At 39.9% G+C, this 22,127-nt stretch overlaps 1 protein-coding gene across 2 annotated transcripts; it reads left to right on the top strand.

Annotated features, from left to right (window-relative positions):
* The first annotated feature begins 1,760 nt into the window (after positions 1 to 1,760).
* On the top strand, positions 1,761 to 21,644 carry LOC136706893 (solute carrier family 2, facilitated glucose transporter member 4-like). 2 transcript variants are annotated; one of them, XM_066680612.1, is made up of 11 exons: positions 1,761 to 1,913; positions 7,784 to 7,879; positions 12,372 to 12,532; positions 13,782 to 13,906; positions 14,022 to 14,137; positions 15,720 to 15,882; positions 17,133 to 17,320; positions 17,751 to 17,855; positions 19,424 to 19,525; positions 19,771 to 19,974; positions 20,794 to 21,644. In XM_066680612.1, the coding sequence occupies exons 1-11, from the start codon at positions 1,881 to 1,883 to the stop codon at positions 21,016 to 21,018; spliced, it is 1,518 nt and encodes a 505-aa protein (XP_066536709.1). In that variant the 5' UTR covers positions 1,761 to 1,880; the 3' UTR covers positions 21,019 to 21,644. The 2 variants fall into 2 exon arrangements, with proteins under 2 accessions (XP_066536709.1, XP_066536711.1); XM_066680614.1 differs by lacking the exon at positions 1,761 to 1,913 and adding an exon at positions 4,599 to 4,710.
* The last annotated feature ends 483 nt before the right edge of the window (positions 21,645 to 22,127 follow it).

Here is a 22,127-nt window from a genome sequence, read left to right on the forward strand (position 1 = left end):
CTCCCTGTGTCTGCGTGGGTTTCCTCCGGGTGCTCCGGTGTCCTCCCAAAGTCCAAAATTACACATTGGTAGGTGGATTGTGTCCATAGGTGTGAGTGTGTGTGGTGCCCTGTGAAGGACTGGCGCCCCCTGCAGGGCCGCCTTGCGCCCAATGATTTCAGGTACGATCCGGACCCACCACGACCCTGAACTGTATAAGCGGTTACAGATAATGGATGGTAATTAATTAATTACTAATTATTAATAATGGTAGCACAAAAGCTTATACATGAAAAATGAAAGTGTAAACCCTTTGAATGACTTCAGCAGATCTGTGCTTGCAGGATATAATGAATTTCTCACACTGTGCTGGATTTAAAATTTTCCACTCTTCTTCTATATTTCCGTAACTATAGTGGGTTTCTTAGCCATAAGAAACCTTCAATATGCTGCAAGTTAATTTTAGATATTCTCTGTTGAGTTCAGATCATGACTCTGGGATGGTTATTTCATTATATCAATGTTAATAGCCTCAAGAGAATGTTTTACCTAGGGTAACCAGACCTGAGATGCAGAAAAGGAGGACAGTTGTATGTTTAGCTGAACCCATGTGTGCTTTTAGGTCCTTTACACGTTTATTTTCTACACAAAACATGGGAATTTCTTTTTTAATTCATCCGAGAACTTACATTTACGTTTCGGCATAGCTGCTCGAGATGAGGGTAGGTACATGAGCTTTGCCTGACGTAAATAAGGACTACTGACGTGCAGACTGACCAATTAAATGTTTACAGAGAAGGTTATCGACCAATAACGGTAGCTCTACATTCAGACCGTCCAATCAGATGATTTTAGGCTACTTCACCACGCCCCATTCTCACTCAAGCGAACCAATCAGAGTAGGGGAGGGCGGGACTAGTTTGTGAACGAAACGCTTCTCGAAGTTCTATGTAAGCTCTAGAAAAACAAAATCCCGGACATTTTTTAAGTCTAAAAAAGAGGTCATGTCCGGGTGAAAGAGGACGTCTGGTCACCCTAGTTTTACCTGATTTGCAGTGTGACAAAAAACACCAACGGGAAACCTTTCCTGAGGGGGGTTCTGATAAACATTAACGTTCATTTTGCTGAGTAGCGGTGTAAAAGGCTCAACTGCTGCAAATATCCTCCGAAAAAAAATCCTCCGTATCCTCAAAACGATACAGACATCTTCACACACTCTGGGTTCAGTCTTTCTAAAGTTCACAGTCAGTCATAATTTTTCCCTTCTAACCCAAAAGTGCGAAAGGGGGCCAGAAAATGTAGGCAGAGCAACAGTCCGTTGGACTTGGACTACACTGGAAATGAGGGAATGGACTGCGAGTGTAGAAACAATGAGGTGGTCATAATGTTATGGTCGATCCGTGTACGCACTGGGGGTACTGTTAATAGCAAAACGTGTCTGAATCAACTACGCGATTCCTCTCGCTGTATATAAATAAACTTGACTTTTAAAGCGTCCATAAACTTTTGCAGCTTTGTAAGCGATGTTTTTTTTCAGCTCAGCCTCTCTGTTCGGTGACACCTGCTCTTACTGTAATGTTAAAGAACACACCCTCGGTCCTGTAGCCAAGGTCGAGACGGTCTAGTGCTTCAGAACTGCCTACCTTCCGACTCCATGAGCCCGAGACGCGTTTAGACTCGTTTACTCAGGAGTCTGAAGACCTCGCCGTGACCTGGCACCTGCTCCCACTGCGTAGAGCAGAAGACTATTTACAAGCCTGAGTGTAGTGATACAGGAATCAGTGTGGAATAACCTCCTTTTCACGAGGACTGTGTGTGTGTGAGTGTGTGTGTGTGTGAGAGAGAGAGAGAGAGAGAGAGAGAGAGAGAGAGCTCAGCAGGACTGAAGTGACTCTTAAACCATGCCGGCTGGATTTCAGCAGCTTGGAGGAGAGGTAGGCTAATGCAATCCACTCCGTTTTACAAAAAAAGTACAGTAGATTCATATTTGTGTGTGTGTGTATAAAACCTCTGTTCAGACGTAGAATAACTGTATACTCTTCTGTCTTAAGGTGAAGGTGCTATTTATTAATGTCACAACAGTCAGTTGTTCAGTCTAGACACTACACAGCTACTGGCAATAAAACACACATTACACTGCTGTTCTGTTTTAGAGGAAAAGGTCACACTGGTTTAGAGGTAATATATATATATATTGCGGTTATAGTTCTCTGGTGGAGGGATACTGCACAGATTGGGAGCAAAAGTAATATAGATTTGATCAGTTCTGTCTGTAGTAGAGTGGTACTATAGCTGCACACTGTTGGATTCAAAGTCTTAAAAGTAAGATTAATTACAGTGATAGCATGCATTGAGAAATGATTTTGGGTGGAAATTATTTAGATTATTTTATGAGATTTTATTGTCCATGCATTTACTACAGTACAGAAGCATTAATGACCATGTAAAGTCCATATACTCATGTAGCTATTACTGTATAGAAGTGTTAAAATGTAAGTTTTGTTTGCGTAATGTAAATATTGCAATCCAGAATAGTTAGTGTCCATGTTACACTGCTTGTTTGAACTGGCTGCGTTCCTAGTATTTGAGAATGGACAGAATTTTCCATCAGCCATTGGCTCAATGCCTTTTACAGTGGTGTGTCCAGTAATAGTAATATGCATTTATATCAAGCAAGCAGGTGAGTTTGGCATAGACCATAGTGATTGTATCTAAAAATACATTTGCAACTGTGGCCAGCACAAGTTTTGTTCACGAAGTGGTTTGGAATTCAAATCAATGCTTAAAGGAACAATCAGTCATGTTCTTCAGTGAGATAAATTCTTCTGACATCAAGTGACAGAATATGCCAGAGTTTCTATAATAAACTTATATTAAATACTGACACCCCTACTATTGGGCACCCACTCTATGAAGCATAGACTGGTTCAGTGGCTACAAAACTGAGTTTTCTTTGTAAAAAATATTCATGTAATTTTTCATAATTGTGATTTTACTGATTGCACTTTAAGCTGATTATAACAAGGGTGTGTGCTGTACTTGCTGCGATTTGTACAAACGCTACATGTATAGAAATGTTGGACATGTTAGGCCCTTGCTTACACTGAGTTGTGACCTTCACAGGAGCAGCACCTTTACAAGACTGGTTAGGCTGTTCTGAATTACGTCTGGCTGGTTACTGACCTGCGCAGTGCTGTCACATCTGCATGTCTGCAACACGCTCAGGTGTAGCCAGTGTAAACATTACATTAAAGGAGCATTCCTTTAAAAGGGCCATGAACTAGCGAGCACTATTAATACAGATGATTACTTGTAATTGTTTTGCTTTTTATTTCTATAAAGAGCAACTCCTATGAAATGAAGAATCAAAATTTTTTGTCATTGAATGAACATGTTTATGTTTCACTGAGTGGTCCCCCTATGTGGAGCAGATATTTTGACAGGTTTGGTACAGAATCTCTGACCCATCCAGACTAAAAAACTCAGACTATGTGCTTGTGTTTATGTGTAAAGTCTGAAACAACTGACAGTGTTCGTGTAAATGCCAAACTAGACACTGGACATTGACTTGTTAATGATGTTATTTCTGGAAGTCCGTTAACCACATGGGTTAAGGTCAGACATTGTTTAAACATGACAGAGTGATATTTACTTCCAACAATGGCAGATTAAGGCACTACTTTTGCAAATCACAAAAATCTAAACCAAGTATCCAATTGTGAAGAAACATTTAAAACCTAATAAATATTTTTTACATTGTATCCAAAACACTTAGTATAGTTTAATAAGTAATATTAGTACATAAGTGCTTATATGAAAAGGAAAAACACGGTAAGCTATCATATATCAGTACTGGGATGATATCATAGTACAGGGGTCGGCAACCTTTACCACTCAAAGAGCCATTTGGACCCATTTCACACAGTAAAGAAAACACTGGGAGCCACAAAACCCTTTTGAAATTTTAAAGGAAATAACACCGCATATAACAGGGTCTTTTTGCTTTTGTGCTATGTATAAACAAACTATACTGTGTTACATTTATGAGATCAATGAACGACTGCAGAGAAAATGAAATAACATTTCTGCATGCAACAAAACATTTTTAACTCCGAAAAAAAGACGTTGGGTTGAAGGTTAAGTAAAATACTCAATGTCTATTTGAGTCCTTAAATAGAACATTAAGTATGTCAAAATGCTGTCCTCTCTCTGCGTGCCGTCATTATTTTACTGGCGCCGTGCAGTCAGCTGTCAAAAAGTTCAAGAAACCGCACTGGCGGGTGTCGCACATTGGAAATTGTGACGTGTATTAAGAGCGACAAAAATATTTTAATTATTAAAATATTTTAGATGTTACAAGATCGCCATAATCTTCGTAGAATTACATTTTGAAAATGAACGCACTAAAAATAAAATACATTTTAATTAAATACTCATGAATTATTTTCAAAAGCTGAGCCGCATCAGAGGGATCGAAGAGCCGAGTTACGATGTTTCGTGGTTACGACACATCTCCCATTTACTGTATAAAGCCTTGTTTCGACTTAAGTGGTTTTGCGTCGTAAACGTCGTAACGCGAACTTCGTGTTTGGTGTGCGCGGCGCGGCGGAGGAGGTTAGGTGTTAGGATAGGATAAGTTCTTACAGTATGTTATTTACGTACAGTATGTACGTATGTTTCGACTTACACCGAAAATCGGTTTACGACGCGACGTAGGAACGGATCAACGTCGTAAGTCGAGGACCCCCTATGTGATGGCTCAGATATTAGGGGAAAGAATAAGAAATCTAGCCTGAAATAGCATACACTCTGATTTTGTAATGTCATGTTTTAGCTGTGTATTTCTTTCTAGTAACAGAGTGTCTGAGCATCATAGCTTACATTGATAAAAAAATAGCCCAGAACGAAACATTTATTTAAATATATATATATATATATATATATATATTGTGCTGATATCAGGACCCTTACAATATTGTGAAAAAGTCAGAAACCTTCTGTCAATTAAGTTGCAGCTAAAACAACAGCCATTAAGTGTTTTTTTTAGGAGATAAGTAGAATATATAAGTGAAAAAAGTCTGATTCAGAACATTCCAAGGACACGTGTACACTGTCAGTAAAACTGTCACCGTGGTGGTACCCTCAAGGGAACATTTTCAGTACCTTTAATTATTATTAGGGAAAATAATTGTAGATTTTAAACTTGTGTTGATTTCACACGCCCCATTTCATCTCCAGGACTTATGTTGTTTTTTTGGTTCACCTCCTTCTGGAGAAGAGAATGTAACAAACCTTTAGGGAACAGAACTGGCTGCTCTACCTTTACACTGTACTGTTTGTACCCTTAGTGGTCAATAATATACCTCTACCATATCTTTTTTTCCTGAGAGTGTAGAACAAGCTCTAACAAAACTGTCCTCCTCAGATAAATAGTATTTAAGACTTTCACCTGGTAGAGACATATTTCAGTCCACAGCTATCCACTGTGAGAAGACAAGAAGACAACTCATTACTGAGTCTATTAACCTGTAAAAAATGTGGTTTCTGACTTTTATACAGTGCTGTATGTAGTTTAAATGTCTGGGTAATGAGACTTTTAATTTGCTGTGTCATTGTTTTGATGGTTATTTCCAAAACATAACTTATTCAAGACCAAACAAAGCAAGGTCACATCACGAACACACACTGAATTACAGCCACTGGGACACTGGTTTATATCCAGTACTGAGGATTTAATAGTGCAGAGCTGTCAGAACATTAATAGATTTATTGCTATATGGTTTCTATAAAAATAGTATATCACTGTTGAAAAAAAAGGTTTACTGATTCCCTATATCTTTATTAAGATAATCAGAGCAGAAACCTTGAAAGACCTTGGTTAGACTTTCAGAAAAGTTACAAGGGCAGTTTGAAACTTGCGCCAGTGTAAATGCTAAGCTTCAGTGTCTGTTCCCACACTGCTGTCACTCAGCAGAACGACAGCTGTGGACACTCCTCATCAGACAGCGATTCAATTGTAAACAGCATTTATAAACAACCAAAGCAATGCCCAACCAAAATAGATTAGCACAACTTTAATTATTGCTTTCAATATATTCATCTGTTTACTTTTTTGTCACAATGTATAGAGACATAATGTTGATCCTCTTAATATTTCTTAGGAGAAACAGAATGAGACAAAAGTCATGAGATACAAGAGCGAGATAAAGGAGAGAGTAGGGTTCACTTCATCTAGGGTTCACCACTAAAACTCAGGAGGTGACATGTGGGAGGTTATTGAGACACATTTGAAGCAGGGGTTTTCTTTGACTTTCCACCTGATCCCATTGTTGTACAAGAGAAACTACATTAAGAAGATATTTTTCCCCCCTCTGGGTCATTCTGGGAAACACCCTCTGTGAGACCAACCATAAAAGCACAAATGGCACCATCTCTGGCAGGTGACTGCAGACCAGAAGCCCTACTCTCAGTATGGCCAAAGTTGCTGGTTGCATTGGTTCCACTTGTCACAGAACATGGACATTTGAGATTCCACTGTTGCTCAGAAAACACTGACCTAGTTAATATTACAGGAAGCTGCTAGCTAACACTTCAAGGCAAGCTACCCTCTGGAGCAGCTGTGGTGAGAAACGTGGGCTTAGGACTGTACTTAGCCCTAGCTAATGCATTATGACAAGTTAACTAAACTAGTTGAGCTAAATACTCCTCAGCTAATTCATTACTGCAAGCTACCCTTTCCAATTACCTCCATGCCAGGGGCCTGCCAGCTAGCCACTATGGAAGAACCCACCAGCAGGGAGTCACCAGCAAGCCTGTACTTCATGAACAAAATGGTCTCAATGGTTCTTATAAAGGACTCAGCCCTCTCCCAGCCAAGAAGCTTGGGTCATGCAGCTACACTCACTACCTGGCTATTCCAGCAGCCTGCTCTTCAGAAGCCCCATGCTTTCCTCAGAGGTAGCCACTGAGAAGGCCACCACAAACTCCCAGCTTAAAGTAATTCAATTGGCACAATGAGAGTCCCTGCATGCAGGAATGTACTTCACCTATCTTCACAATGAGCTTGAGTGTTCTGGCCAATTCGGCACAGCATCTGTCTCAGTTCAGGAAGCCTGCAGTACGAGGGCTGGCTACATCTTCCTTAGTGAGATGCTGAACAAAGGATGAACAAGAATAAAGAGAACACAATGTTGCACGTGCAATTCAGGTTCTCTGAATTAGAAGTGAGGTATCTCAACAATCTTCTTGCCTCTTACAGGGGGAGGGGAGAGTTAACCCCAGTTAGGGGAAGCATGCTCCCAGGTTATTACTGTGATTGGTCTGTCAGTAAATGCCACTGTGCCAATCTCTGGTCAAACAGAGGGCATATCCCACTGTGAGATACCCTACTTCTTTATCAGGAAATCGGGTTTATTGGAGTAACCTTGTGTTATTATGGATATTTTATAATAAAATTTAAATGTATTTAAATAGTTATGCAGTTACATAATTAATTATGTGCCTTAATTGACCTTTTTGCAAAACAAGACTGTTACTGATTAACCTCAAAGCCATAATTTATCAAATGAAAAAAGATACTGTTTTAGTTGCATCAGGGTCTATAATAAACTGTTCTACAGACATTACTAAAAATATTATTCACTTATTTTTTTATCTTCTTATCTTTTTTTTAAACAAAAAATGATATAAACATTTTGCAGAATTTTTAGAATCTTTGCTACTGTCTCTGTTGTGTAATATGTACTACATCTCTTCTAAATAGTGTGTGTGTGTGTCTGTGTGTGATTGTTTGCTTGTTCTACAGAGAATAACTGCAACTCTTGCACTATCCGTGTTCACAGCGGTGTTGGGTTCTCTTCAGTTTGGATACAATATTGGAGTCATCAATGCCCCACAAAAGGTAGACAGAACTATTCACTAATTTTTTCCATTTAGCAGAAATATGCCAATATGTGTGTCAAATATTTCCATCCATCCATTATCTGTAACCGCTTATCCAATTTAGGGTCGCAGTGGGTCCAGAGCCTACCTGGAATCACCGGGCGCAAGGCGGGAATACACCCTGGAGGGGACGCCAGTCCTTCACAGGGCAACACAGACACACACACACACATTCACACACTTTCGAGTCGCCAACGTGTGTTTTTGGACTGTGGGAGGAAACCGGAGCACCCGGAGGAAACCCACGCGGACACAGGGAGAACACACCTCACTCCTCACTGATTCAGCTGGAATCGAACCCACAACCTCCAGGCCCCTGGAGCTGTGTGACTGCAACACTACCTGCTGCGCCACCGTGCCGCCCGTGTCAAATATTGTAGAACAGGAGAAGGAGAGTAACCTTAATAAGTTTAAATGTAACAAAACTTTATTCTAAAACATTCTACACTGTTTGTCTTGGTCCACTTGTTGTCAAATAGAAGAGTTGAAGAATAAAGTTAGCAAACTCCATACCACTGGAAAATAGATCATGACATTCATTCATTCATTGTCTGTTATCGCTTATCCAGTTCAGGGTCGTGGCGGGCCCAGAGCCTACCCACAATCACTGGCCGCAAGGCAGAAACATGGCCTGGAGGGGGCGCCAGTCCTTCAAAGGGCGACACACACTCACACATTCACTCACACCTACAGACACTTTTGAGTTACCAATCCACCTACAAACATGTGTTTTTGGACCGGAGCACCAGGAGGAAACCCACGCGGACACGGGGAGAACACACCACACTCCTCACAGACAGTCACCCGGAGCAGGACTTGAACCCACCACCTCCAGGTCCCTGGAGCTGTGTGACTGCGACACTACCTTCATGACATTTAGCTAAACTGAATTTTTACTTTATTTTATTTTACTGAATTTTAGGTTTTCAAATTTGAATTTATAATTACGTTATTTATAGACAGACTTAAATGTAAAAAAAAGTTTATGAACACCTGTTGATCCAACAATTCTTCTGAAATGAACAACAATGTGAATATGGAGTTTCTCACTCTGCTGTAGGAACAGTTTCCACTGCTGTAGGAATGCTTTGGACTAAATGATGGAGAATTTTTGAGCATTTGATTTATTCAACCAAATAAGCATTAGGGAGATCAGGCACTGATGTTGGATGATTTCCGGCTACTACGACTTTAATCCAGACATATTACTTATAACTCCATCACTCCAAGGCATACAATACCTCTCTAGCTCAAGCTTGCCCTTGAGCATGGTGACCTGGTGACTCAGTTTATTATTCAATGCGTTTCTATGGAGATGATACATTAGGGTAAGGGGTGAATATTACCTTTTGGATACATAGTTTCTCCTTAGAGTTAACAACAATTATAATTGATAAAATAGAAGAAACTTCTCATATTATGTGTCTGATATAAAGCATTTCCCCTTATATTATCCCCTTATATGTTAAAACATCTATTGTTGGTCAGCAAACAGTTTTAGCATCCATTCAAGTTTAAAGTCTTGTCTGAAAATGGCTTGTTACATAGTTCTGAAATGCCCATAGGGCCTTTGGGCAATAAACAGCAGCATCAGATAGCAGAGGCTGGAAAGGTCTTGAACTGAAACAGACAATAGAAAGTATAAGCCTTGGATAAATGTAATTCAGTGTAAAAGTAAGATGTTTCAGAGGGGGTTGTTGTGATATTGATATTGTATTGCTTGACATATGAACTGGTTGCACTTATTAACAATGATTGAATATGTTTATGGAACTCTGGAGAATTTTATACTGCATTTTATTAACATTTTATATTTGCTCATAGCATTTCTAAACAAAGACAGACAGTAGCAGTAATGCATGCATTGAGGCAGTTGAAGTATTAAAAGGCCTGTATAATGGAAAATTAAAAATATTTTTTAATACTTAGTAAATGAATGTGATTTTTAGCCATTTTTCCGTTTCTAAGCATTTTATAAAAAGTTCCAAACATGAGGTTCCCCAAAATGAGAATGCTAAATGGACTGTATGGATTAGTTGATCTACTTTGTGTGGTGACTATCTAAGTGCTGACCCCATTATTAGATGATCGTAAGTTCAATTTATATTGATGCCACAGTTAACATAATTAGATCACAAATATCATATGGGGAGCCCAAGGGGAAATAAAGAAAAATTGCAGAATAAGAGCCCTTTAAAATGAACATATTTAATAATCCTAATTTGCACAGTTTTTGTGAACACAGTTCCCCTGTTTTTTAATGTATTTTACTTGACATATTTAGATGAGGCAGCAGGTCGTGTCGCAGTCACACAGGTTGTGTGTTCAATTCCTGCTCCGGGTGACTGTGAGGAGTGTGCTGTGTTCTCCCTGTGTCTGCATGAGTTTCCTCCGGGTGACTGTCTGTGAGGAGTGTGGTGTGTTCTCCCTGTGTCTGCGTGGGTTTCCTACAGGTTACTGTCTGTGAGGAGAGTGGTGTGTTATCCCTGTGTCTGTGTGGGTTTCCTTCAGGTGACTGTCTGTGAGGAGTGTGGTGTGTTCTCCCTGTGTCTGTGTGGGTTTCCTCCGGGTGACTGTCTGTGAGGAGTGTGGTGTGTTCTCTCTGTGTCTGCGTGGGTTTCCTCCGGGTGACTGTCTGTGAGGAGTGTGGTGTGTTCTCCCTGTGTCCGCGTGGGTTTCCTCAGGGTGACTGTCCGTGAGGAGTGTGGTGTGTTCTCCCTGTGTCCGCGTGGGTTTCCTCTGGGTGACTGTCCGTGAGGAGTGTGGTGTGTTCTCCCTGTGACTGCGTGGGTTTCCTCCGGGTGACTGTCTGTGAGGAGTGTGGTGTGTTCTCCCTGTGTCCGCGTGGGTTTCCTCAGGGTGACTGTCCGTGAGGAGTGTGGTGTGTTCTCCCTGTGTCCACGTGGGTTTCCTCCGGGTGACTGTCTGTGAGGAGTGTGGTGTGTTCTCCCTGTGTCTGCATGGGTTTCCTCCGGTTTCCTCCCACAGTCCAAAAACACACGTTGGTAGGTGGATTGTTGACTCAAAAGTGTCCGTAGGTGTGAGTGTGTGAGTGAATGTGTGTGTGTCTGTGTGCGCCCCCTCCAGGCTGTATTCCCACCTTGCGCCCAATGATTCCAGGTAGGCTCTGGACCCACCGCGACCCTGAACTGGATAAACGCTTACAGATAATGAATGAATGAATGAATATTTAGATGAAATTACCACAAGGAACCAACTTCTCATCCTGTTCAATATAGCTGGTTTGAGCTGATTTTTTTTTTCAAAATTGTTCTTGCTCTCACTGTTGTTTCCTTCCACTGTTATTGTGTCTCTTTGCACTGTCTCATGAAAGTAAGTGGTCCAGAGCTCTAATCATGGAAACTTAATACATTTCTTAAGTCTTCCCTTCCCTTCTGATGTCAGAACCGCAGCCATGTCAGAGTTTCTCCTTTACTCCCATGTTTTAGGGGAATGTTTTGTGCACATCCACTGGCAAAAAAAAAGTGATTTCATAATATGTCCACTTTAAAACAGCAATCCGTCACTTGGTCAGATGACTCTTTCTGACGATATTATATAGCAATTGTACTGACCCCTAGTGGCCTGGAATCTGTACTAAACCTATTTTAAGCATGGTCACATTCATATGGAGGGACACACGTTACAGAGCATATTCTGGTACATTTAGAAACATGTGAAATGCACATTGAAGAAAATAAGGGTAAGAATTAGTAACCCATTTCCTAAATAGTGTTTATTGCTTCTGATTTGTTTTTGTTTTTTTTGGAGTGAGTTATTAGAAATTTGAGTATCTGTGTCCCCAACGTATGAATTATAAGTCAGGCGACCTCTCTCTAAAGGTCATGAGGTGCAGGGTCTGCTTTTGTCACTTCGACTGTAACTGTGATAAGCAGTTTATTCGTTCATGTCGTATATTTATTGTGTATTATATATTTTATCTTAAGGTACCTTTTTAATTTAGGCGTGCTACTGAGATCTATTCTATTTAAAGCAATAACTCATGAACACTGTGTGATCGTTACTTATGTTAATTTTACTGCTGTAACTTTATAGATGTGTCAGACAGTGAACTTCTTTGAGATAACACATCCATGCAAATCAATTTACAGCAGTACCATGCAAATACTGTACATCATATGAAGATCCATACACAGACACAGAATCATTGTTATTACTGTGACGTAAAGTAATCCTGTGAAGAACATATCTTCAAGATTCTGCACCAGTTAATAATCCTTCCAAAAATTGCACATCTATGCCAGTAGCCATTTAATGAAGTGGTAGGTAGGTAACACACCACTGCCATCCTAACTACAAATTCAGATTCAAGACCCAGCTGTTTCCTTGTGATTATGAATCTACATTTAAGATCTCTCATAGTGGTCTGATCACAATGATGTCTGATTATTTCTCCTCTCTTTGTATGGCCTCCATCTCTGGTTCATAAGATCATTGAGGCAGAGTACAACTCAACATGGGCACACCGCTATTCAGAGCCCATTCCTGAGGCCACACTCACCTCTCTGTGGTCTCTCTCTGTGGCCATCTTCTCCATCGGCGGCATGCTGTCCTCTTTCTCTGTGGGGATCGTCTCAGAATGGCTCGGCAGGTGAGAGGCCTGTGTCACAAATGGATTTCAGTTTATAAGGCAACATCATTTGGCCAAAGTAGGCTGTATAAGACACTGACTTGAAAAAATTGGCAGACTGAAAGAGTGTTATAAAAGAGAGAGGGAAAGAAGGAGAGAGAAAGAAAAGGATAGGATTCACTATTTAGCTCCATATGTTCAGGTAGGTCAAGGTCAATCTCGTTTTATACTGATCTCTACACTGCTTACCCCTTCACACACACACACACACACACACACACACTCACCCTTTGTCTAAGGTTTCAGTTCTGTTACAAAATATATCACGGTCTCTGGCATTTGAGCTAAAGCACCTGTCTGTTTCTATAAAATGCAAAGGCTGACATTGAAACAAGCTCAAGAATCAAAGCCTTATAAATATGAAGCACTTTAAAGAAGACTTTAAATCAAAGTGAGACGGTCAGGAGTGACAGAACATTATTCTGCTGTTAAGCAGATAGCAAAAGCTTCAGACTTGCAAGGTGATGCCATCTAGTGAAAAATCCCTGGTACTACACAGCACAGACTTCATAAACGTTTCCTCACATTTTCTTAAAGGCTAAGCACCAGCTATATGAAAGTGTCAAACAAATAAATACAGTGGAATTTGAGTTCCTAACTTGTGTTTATTGATAGTCAGAAAACATGTTATTTCTTACTAATTCAAGAAATAAGGTTTAAAAGACCGTTAGCCTATTGCTAGGCTATTGTCATGAATAATGATGGTTATTTAGCTAGCTAGATACTGTTATAACAGTCAGTCATAACGGTGTTTTACCGTTATTTCCGTAGCGAGCTCGGGTTTTTCCGTCAATTTAATAAAATTGTCGGGTTTAAAGCAAATTAAGCATGCTATTTTCATTTTAATTCAATGTGAAATATTCATGGAGGTCCATTAAGTGGTACTTAGCCTTTAAATGTATCAGTTGAGGTCAATCTATCTTAGCTGTTTTACTCTCAATTAATCAGTCTGCGAGTATAAACTAGTTCAAGTTTTTTGATGTGTCAGCATCAAGGATTCCTTGACATGGACATATATTGGAATTCTTGGAGATGGACCAAATTTTCACAATTAAAAATTTAATTTACTCTGAACTTGGGCTTCATCTGGAACTGTGACATCTCAAAGTCAATTAGCTAAAGGCAAATCAACCATAAATCATGATGCATTGTGTTAATCTACTGTGGAATACTATGACACATGTTGACATTATTGCCCGTGTGCTGACAGGAGGAAAGCAATGCTCGTCAACAATCTCCTGGCATTTATTGGTGGAGGACTGATGGGGATTTCTAAAATCAGCCGCTCATTTGAGATGATGATTTTAGGACGCTTCACTATTGGGGCGTACTGTGGTAAGCAATGTTTTATATATATGATTTGGAGTAAGTACTACTTACTTAATGTCTTAGACATTGAATTATGTTTTACACCTGATATCAACCCAAGGCTGTGTGCTTGTGGTGTTAGGGTTGGCGTCAGGTTTGGTGCCCATGTATGTGGGGGAGATTTCACCCACTAATCTGAGAGGAGCTCTGGGCACACTGCATCAACTTGCCATCGTCACCGGAATACTCATCGCTCAGGTAATGATTTCATTTGATCAGAGATTTGTTTAAGCAGCAGATGGAGTGTCAGTTGCTCCGAGTGCTCCGGTTTCCTTCCACAGTCCAAAAACACGTCGGTAGGTAGATTGTTGACTCAAAAGTGTGCATAGGTGTGAGGGTATGAGTGAGTGTGTGTCGCCCTGTGAAGGACTGGCCCAATAATTCAGGATAGGCTCTGGATACACCGCGATCCTGAACTGGCTAAGTGGTTACAGATAATGAATGAATGAATGAATGGAGTGTCAGTTCTGGAGCCGAACTCTGTGTTTTGACTTGTGACTCCGCCCACTGCCCATTTCCCAGGCCCTAATTGGCCAGGTATGAAACACAACATTGGACAAACCTAAAAAAACATTCATCCTTCTAAGCTCCATGACCAGAGATGGAGTAAAATAAGAGAAAACATTCGTGACGATTCAAAAGATGGCTTAGAGCCTTGAAGAACTACAAGATAGATGCTGAATTGGCTAATACTATCCTGATCAGGTAACAGCAAGTCGCTTCCAAAAAACTATAAAAGTACAGGTGAGTGTGTATGGATTAAGGGTGTGAACACTTAAGGTGTTCATGTGTTTTAAATTAAGAAAATGTCACACAATCTCTTAGTTGAGGCAGAATAGAAAATTCAAATAAGCTGGTGAAAAACGCCAGTATTAGCCTCCTAACTAATCCATTTAAGGTGGAACTAAACGTTTGAATATGAATACTGTTCATACATTCATTCATTATCTGTAACCGCTTATCCAGTTCAGGGTCACGGTGGGTCCAGAGCCTACCTGGAATCATTGGGCGCAAGGCAGGAACACACACTGGAGGGGGCGCCAGTCCTTCACAGGGCAACACACACACATTCACTCACACCTACGGACACTGTGAGTCACCAATCCACCTACCAACTGTGGGAGGAAACCGGAGCACCCGGAGGAAACCCACGCAGACACAGGGAGAACACACCACTCCTCACACTCCTCACTGACAGTCACCCAGATCAGGAATCGAACCCACAACCTCAAGCTGTGTGACTAAGACTAAGACCTGCTGCGCCACCGTGCCGCCCGGTTTAATTATCAAAAGTTTGAACACCCTTGCTGTTAGTTTTGCTGTGGTGTCGAGGAGGAGATGTGTTCTCATTATGAGTCTTGGTTTCTCTCTATTTTACAGCATTTCTGTATAGGTCCATTATCATGATATTTTCACACTGTTTGGATGACAGCTGCTGTGTTCAAACGATGTATTAATCTGAAAAAAGATGAAAATGGAGATACATAATTTTTTTTTAATTTGACAACACATATGTAAATACATCATTTAATTTTTTTTTAGATGAAACTTTCAGTTGTTTTAACTCAGAAACTCAAAATATATTATTTTAAAAAGTGGGTTTTAAAAACCTTTGCATACAACTTTATGAATCTAGTGGCAGAAAAGGGGAAAATAAATCTGTGAAGGGTTTTTATCTTCTGGACCTGAATTTGCCTCAACTTTATCTTTAATAGTTTAAGAGAGACATAATGCATAGTGGATTTTATAAAAACGCTCTACGGTTTACTTTTCTCTACAGATTTTAGGTCTTGAGTCGTTGCTGGGCAGTGAGGAGTTGTGGCCGTTGCTGATGGGCATTACGGTGATACCTACCGTCCTGCAGATGGCGCTGCTGCCCTTCTGTCCAGAAAGCCCACGTTTCCTTTATATTGTCCGCTGCCAGGAGCACCACGCCAAAAGCGGTGAGGGGGGCACATCAAATACCTCACACTGCCAAATAAAGTCTCGGTATAAAATACCCAAAATGGCTCTGTGTGTAGAATGGTAGACGCCAACTCACACAAGGGCATTAATAAAGTCCTACTGTATCCTTCAGAGAAGGTTTTACATTGAATTGTGGGGCATTTCTTTTAGGATTTGATTAGGGATGAAAAGATGTGGGAATTCTGGGCCAATGCTGATATCCAATATTATACATGTACATATCTGCAGATGCCAACACAGATGCAGATATAAAATACAGGAAGATAAGACACTTTGGGGTTTACATTATAGAAAAATGTAATATTTATTTGTATACAATTTTGGCTTTCAGCTAACTGTATGCAAACAATAAAATGAAGGGTGTCTGAAAAGAGAAAATTGTTAGACGCATTTATTTAGCTAACTGTTAAACAAACTGGTCACAGTTAAATAAAGTAACAATTAATATATGAAAATTACCTTCAAGCAAAGTATAAACCACACAGAAATACCTGAGGACATTTAGCAGTGTGGTGGAAGAATCAGATTCAGATTTATTTAATTTTTTATTTTCTATTTTTGGGAGGTGGGGAGTTTAGAACAAGAACATGTTGAAATTTTGGCAAAACCAAAACATCTTTAAAAATTATCTGCTGATATCATTCATTCATTCATTATCTGTAAGCGCTTATCCAGTTCAGGGTCGCGGTGGGTCCAGAGCCTACCTGGAATCAATGGGCGCAAGGCAGGAATACACCCTGGAGTGGGCGCCAGTCCTTTACAGGGCAATACAGACACACACACACACACACACTGTGGGAAGAAACCGGAGCACCCGGAGGAAACCCATGCAGACACGGGGAGAACACACCAACTCCTCTGCTGATATCAGTGCAATTAAAATATAATAATGCATCGCTAGATTTGATTTTTTTTTCAGGGACTGATCCTGGACAGCCCCCTCCAGGGTGTGTTCCTGCCTTGCGCCCAGTAATTCCGGGTAGGCTCCAGACCCACCGCGACCCTGAACTGGATAAACAGTAACAGATAATGAATTAATGATGAATGAATGATCTTGGTCAGTTAAGTCTGGATGGCAACCCCAATCCATTTCATGCTACTTCATCACTCCAGAGAGCACAGCTCCACGACTTCCCAGACCAATGCTGGGGCCTGTAATACTTGGCATTGAGCATGAGGACCTCAAGCTCATGTGGAGCTCACCAATATTCCGCTGTGTTTGTCTCAGGTCTGAGGCGCCTGACCGGGCGGCTGGAGGTTAGTGAGGCCTTGGCAGAAATGAAGGAGGAGAAGAGGAGAATGGATATGGAGAGGAAAGTATCCATTGCAGAACTTTTCCGCTCTCCGCTTTATAGGCAGCCCATCATCATCGCCATTCTACTGCAGCTCTCTCAGCAGCTCTCAGGAATCAACGCTGTGAGTACAGAGAACCACTCACATTAAAAGAGACATTCCAAAACCCAAACTCTGTGAGCTGAGCTGTCAATCATTCAGATTTTATATAATTAATATATTTCTCAATTCCAGTACAATATCTTTATCTGAGTATATCATTGGTTTAACTTCTGGAACTATGAACAACTGTAGGATGTATATATAATAAAAGTCACATCTCAAAGTACAGAATAAATGGCAGAATGTCTTCTCTAATAGAAAAAGAAAGAGAAACACACCTTTCATTAAATGTGAATGTAACATGATTTTATATGTAATCAATATGAATATGAATGTTGGGTGAAACATAAAGTCCACTGAAATAAATGTTTTTTGTATTGAATATCGTCAAAAGAGAATGTAACTCTCTACATAACTGTTATTTACATTCAAGTCTCATTTTGTTGTGCAGATTTTTTACTACTCCACCAGTATTTTCCAGAAGGCTGGAGTGGAAAGTCCAGTCTATGCCACAATAGGAGCTGGAGTAGTCAACTGTGCTTTCACTGTGGTCTCGGTACTGCCAACAAACCCACATCCTATTACACTTTAACATGTCTTATCTGAGAACAAACAAGATAAGAGGACAAAATGGCTACTGCACTATTAGGTCATGGTGTTTTAATGTCATTGGTGTGAATTATCAGAAAGGGCAACACAATGTTCTCTGTGACTACGTTTGTTAAACCATTCAGAGGCTCCAGAGTAAAACATTTAATATTTTTTTCACATATTACTCCCAAAGATAAAACAAATCTGTAATATTGTTCATACTATGTCCATGCAAAAGAGAATGTATTTATTTATTTTTTTAACCCCCTGCAGCTTCTAAACTTGAGTGACTATTTAAACTGGGTATACACAACACTAAAGGAGGAAAGCATTATTAATATTAAAATAATCACACAATACTCTATTTCCATAATACATTTTGCAATAAGTACTTGAAGCAACACTATTAATCAAAATGGCTGCATAATTAAAAATAATACTAGATCTTAGAATTAAAGGTCCTTTCCTGAGTCATTTACAGCAGATCTGATAAATAGCATTATATCTTATTAAACTATAAACAAATACTTGATAACTCATGTTTAGGAATTGCCCACAAGGGCCACTATTTAGAGCTGCATCAGTAACACTAACTGTTGTTGTTGTGAACATTAAATACAAAACATGGATTTGTGTAAAACGAGCCACATATGTTTAAATCCTTAAAGGCTAAGCACCAGCTCTATGATAGTGTCAAACAAATAGATACAGTGGAATTTGAGTTCCTAACTTGTGTTTATTGATAGTCAGAAAACATGTTATTTCTTACTAATTCAAGAAATAAGGTTTAAAAGACCGTTGGACTTCGCCTGTTTTAGTTGGTGTTAGTTAACGTTAGCTTGACTCGCTAAACTCGGTGTCTCAGATTATACTCGGCTACGTAGCTGCATTACGGAGGTTTATAGTGTCGGATGAATTCGAGTTCGACTTCGATCACATTTACAAGAATAACGGTACCTCTACATTTGAGTTTAGCTTATTGCTCGGCTATTGTCATGAATAATGTTGGTTATTTAGCTAGATACTGTCATAACAGTCGGTCATAACGGTGTTTTACCGCGGCGTTGTTCAGCTGTTGTCCACCAGTGACGTCACTGTTGCGTATAAGAATTTCCGTAGCGAGCTCGGGTTTTTCCGTCAATTTAATAAAACTGTCAGTTTTAAAGCAAATTAAGCTGCTATTTTCATTTTAATTCATACTTATATATGTCAGTAACTAAAATAATGTGAAATATTCATGGAGGTCCATTAAGTGGTGCTTAGCTTTTAAAGCAATTTTCCTGCAGCATTCTGAGGCAAAAAATCTGTTGAAATTATTGACTCCATATTTGCCAGAGAAAAGGATTTTCAATCTAAAGCTCTTGTTGGTTGGAACCTTATGTCAAATGTATATGTGATGTGATTTTTGTAGTATTTTGCATAGTTTCATTAAGGAGTTTAGTAAAAACAATATACATCACAGATCCATATCCACACACACATCCATAGTGAGTTCTAAAATCATGTTTGTAATAAGCTCATTCTGCTGTCCAGCTTTTCCTGGTGGAGAGGATGGGTCGGAGGACACTACACATGTTGGGACTGGCTGGAATGTGTGTTTGTGCGGTACTAATGACAATTGCCCTCAACCTATTGGTAAGTTTCTCAGTCATAAAAATGAAGACACATTTTCATCTTGATATGAAACAAGGCCCTGCTTAGACATGCAGCTCAAATGTGAGTTATGTTCAGTATCAATGTGGTGTAATTTTCTAGATTCAGATTCAAACTTGGTTCAGATCAAACCATCAAATAAACAAAAGAAAATTTGCATTAAATAAAAACACTGCAGTGTGAACCAGTGGAAAGTCATTGTCCTCTTTTTGTATGCTGTGAAATAGGAGCACGTGCCATGGATGAGCTACATCAGTATGCTGGCCATCTTTGGCTTTGTGGCTTTTTTTGAAGTGGGACCAGGACCCATTCCTTGGTTTTTTGTGGCCGAGCTCTTTTCTCAAGGGCCCAGGCCTGCAGCCATGGCAGTAGCTGGATGCTCCAACTGGACGGCAAACTTCATTGTTGGCATGGGTTTCCAGTACATTGCTGTAAGTAGAAATAAAATGACTATTTGTACCCAATGTGTGGCAGATTTCAGCAATAAATTGTTACCAGCGTATACAACTCTGGTATTATTTGCCTGTGGCTGGTCACAACTATTGCAATATTTACTTTTTTTAAAACTGATTTTCCAAAGCTAGCACTGTATTTCAATAAACCCTCAGAAAAGACCAGACTTAATCTAATGTACTAGACTCTGAATGTTGTCTAACCCAGGACTATCCATAATTCTTGTGAGCAACCAACCTTAAATGCTTTTTTTGTGCTCCAGATGAATTATAACTCGTCAATGATGAGACTCTGGGGTCAAATTGAGGCTACATCCTGCAAACTACATTTAGACAAATCAGTGCACAGCAAACTTTGACCATGTCAAAGTAGTGGCATATAATGCAGTGTTAGGAGACTTTCGCAAATCATCAAAAACAGTATTTCTCCAAACAGGAAATTGAAACCCAACCTCTAGTTAGCAGGATGGGCGCATCACCTCCTACAATTTCATAACCACAGCTAACGATGCTATTAACATATTCAAGAGTTCCACATTTGAAAGAATGTTAAGTGCCCTTCTAAACTTTATTTAAAATAACCTCATTACAGTGTCTAGGGAGTCATACCATGTGTTTTATTGGTGGGTGGGGAATTAAGTTGCCAACCAATATGGCATTAGACTCAGCAAAAGCATAGTAATTAATAATAAAGCACACAATACATGTGCCATCCATTTTACAACTGTAGTACACATGGGCATTCTGCCCAGTTTGTGTTAAAATCACTGACATCCAGCCTTTTTCTCTGTGCTACAGACCCTTTGTGGCCCCTACGTCTTCCTGATCTTTGCGGTCCTCCTTCTGTTTTTCTTGGTGTTCACCTTTTTCCGGGTTCCTGAGACACGGGGAAAGACCTTCGACCAGATTTCTGCCACGTTCCTCCGCCATCCACAAACCATGATGGACCTGGCTATGGACATGGAATTAGACAAACCCAGCACAGAGCTGGAATACCTAGGATCAGACGGGACAGAACACTGACACGCAGGAGCGGAATGATATTTGAGGGAAGTAGTGGGTTACATACTGACATACGTGGCCTTGAAACTCAGATAGGCTGGTTACGACATGGTTCTGTATTACAGAGTGAACATGTGCTTCAGGGAGAGGACGACTTTGGAGTCTTGGATTCCTGCACTTTATCGGCACAACTGTTGAGTGTTGTGATGAAAAGCCAGTTATATTTGTATATTTATACCGTTTTATGCTAGATGCTTATCGCTGGATCATATACATGATGCACTCGGCCTTACTTCAAGCTTTTTAATCAGGTGTTACTCCATTAAAACAGTGCAGCAAATAATGTGTAACACTTAATAATCACACATTTGCATTTTAATTCTTGAAATGCGTGACCGATTTTACATCACTTTAAAAACAAAAAGTAACTATTTGAGTGCTTACGTTGAGTGATGGTTTTGACATTTTTGGAAACTAATTTGGTGATGTTACAAGAGAGGATGTGTCATTTGTCGACTGCTGTGTCAGGTTTAAACGTTACTGGAGGTGAAACAGAGGACCTTTACTGTTTGCCATTTGGCTCCATGTTGTGAGTGTAAGGCTTCTCTCTGTTCTGTGAATTTAAGCTTTTATGTTGAAGAATTAAACAGTCATTTTGTAACATCATTTAAACACAGCATCCCCAGTTTTATACCAGTAATCTTTACAGGCGCCTATAATATATAGCAATGGGAGGGAATCATTTTTAATTTTGTTTTCCCCAGGATATTAAATATAGTTTCATCATTTGTCCTGGGTGGGGCATATTCTGAGTTTCCAGTTCTGGCACAAGTTTCCTTTTCAATCGTTTACTGTAATTGCCCAACAAGGCCAAGTATGAGAACAGGGCAGAAGAAACCTGTTTTAGAAGTGAGGAGCTTTAACTCTTGACACTTTAGTGACAAGTTGCCTACCGTTCCTCACTCTCACGCCACTGCACTTTACAGCAAGCTCACTTTTCATAGACATCAAAGTGAAAGTCGAGTAAACAATGTCAGGTTCAACTGCGCCTGAACACGAGTCTGCTCCACATATCTAAAGTAATCCAAGACAAGCACTTCACAAAAGAATCAGAATTGTTTTGCAAACTT

The sequence above is a fragment of the Hoplias malabaricus genome, chromosome 9 (genome assembly GCF_029633855.1).
Source record: "Hoplias malabaricus isolate fHopMal1 chromosome 9, fHopMal1.hap1, whole genome shotgun sequence".
In the NCBI taxonomy this organism is placed as follows: Eukaryota; Metazoa; Chordata; class Actinopteri; order Characiformes; family Erythrinidae; genus Hoplias; species Hoplias malabaricus.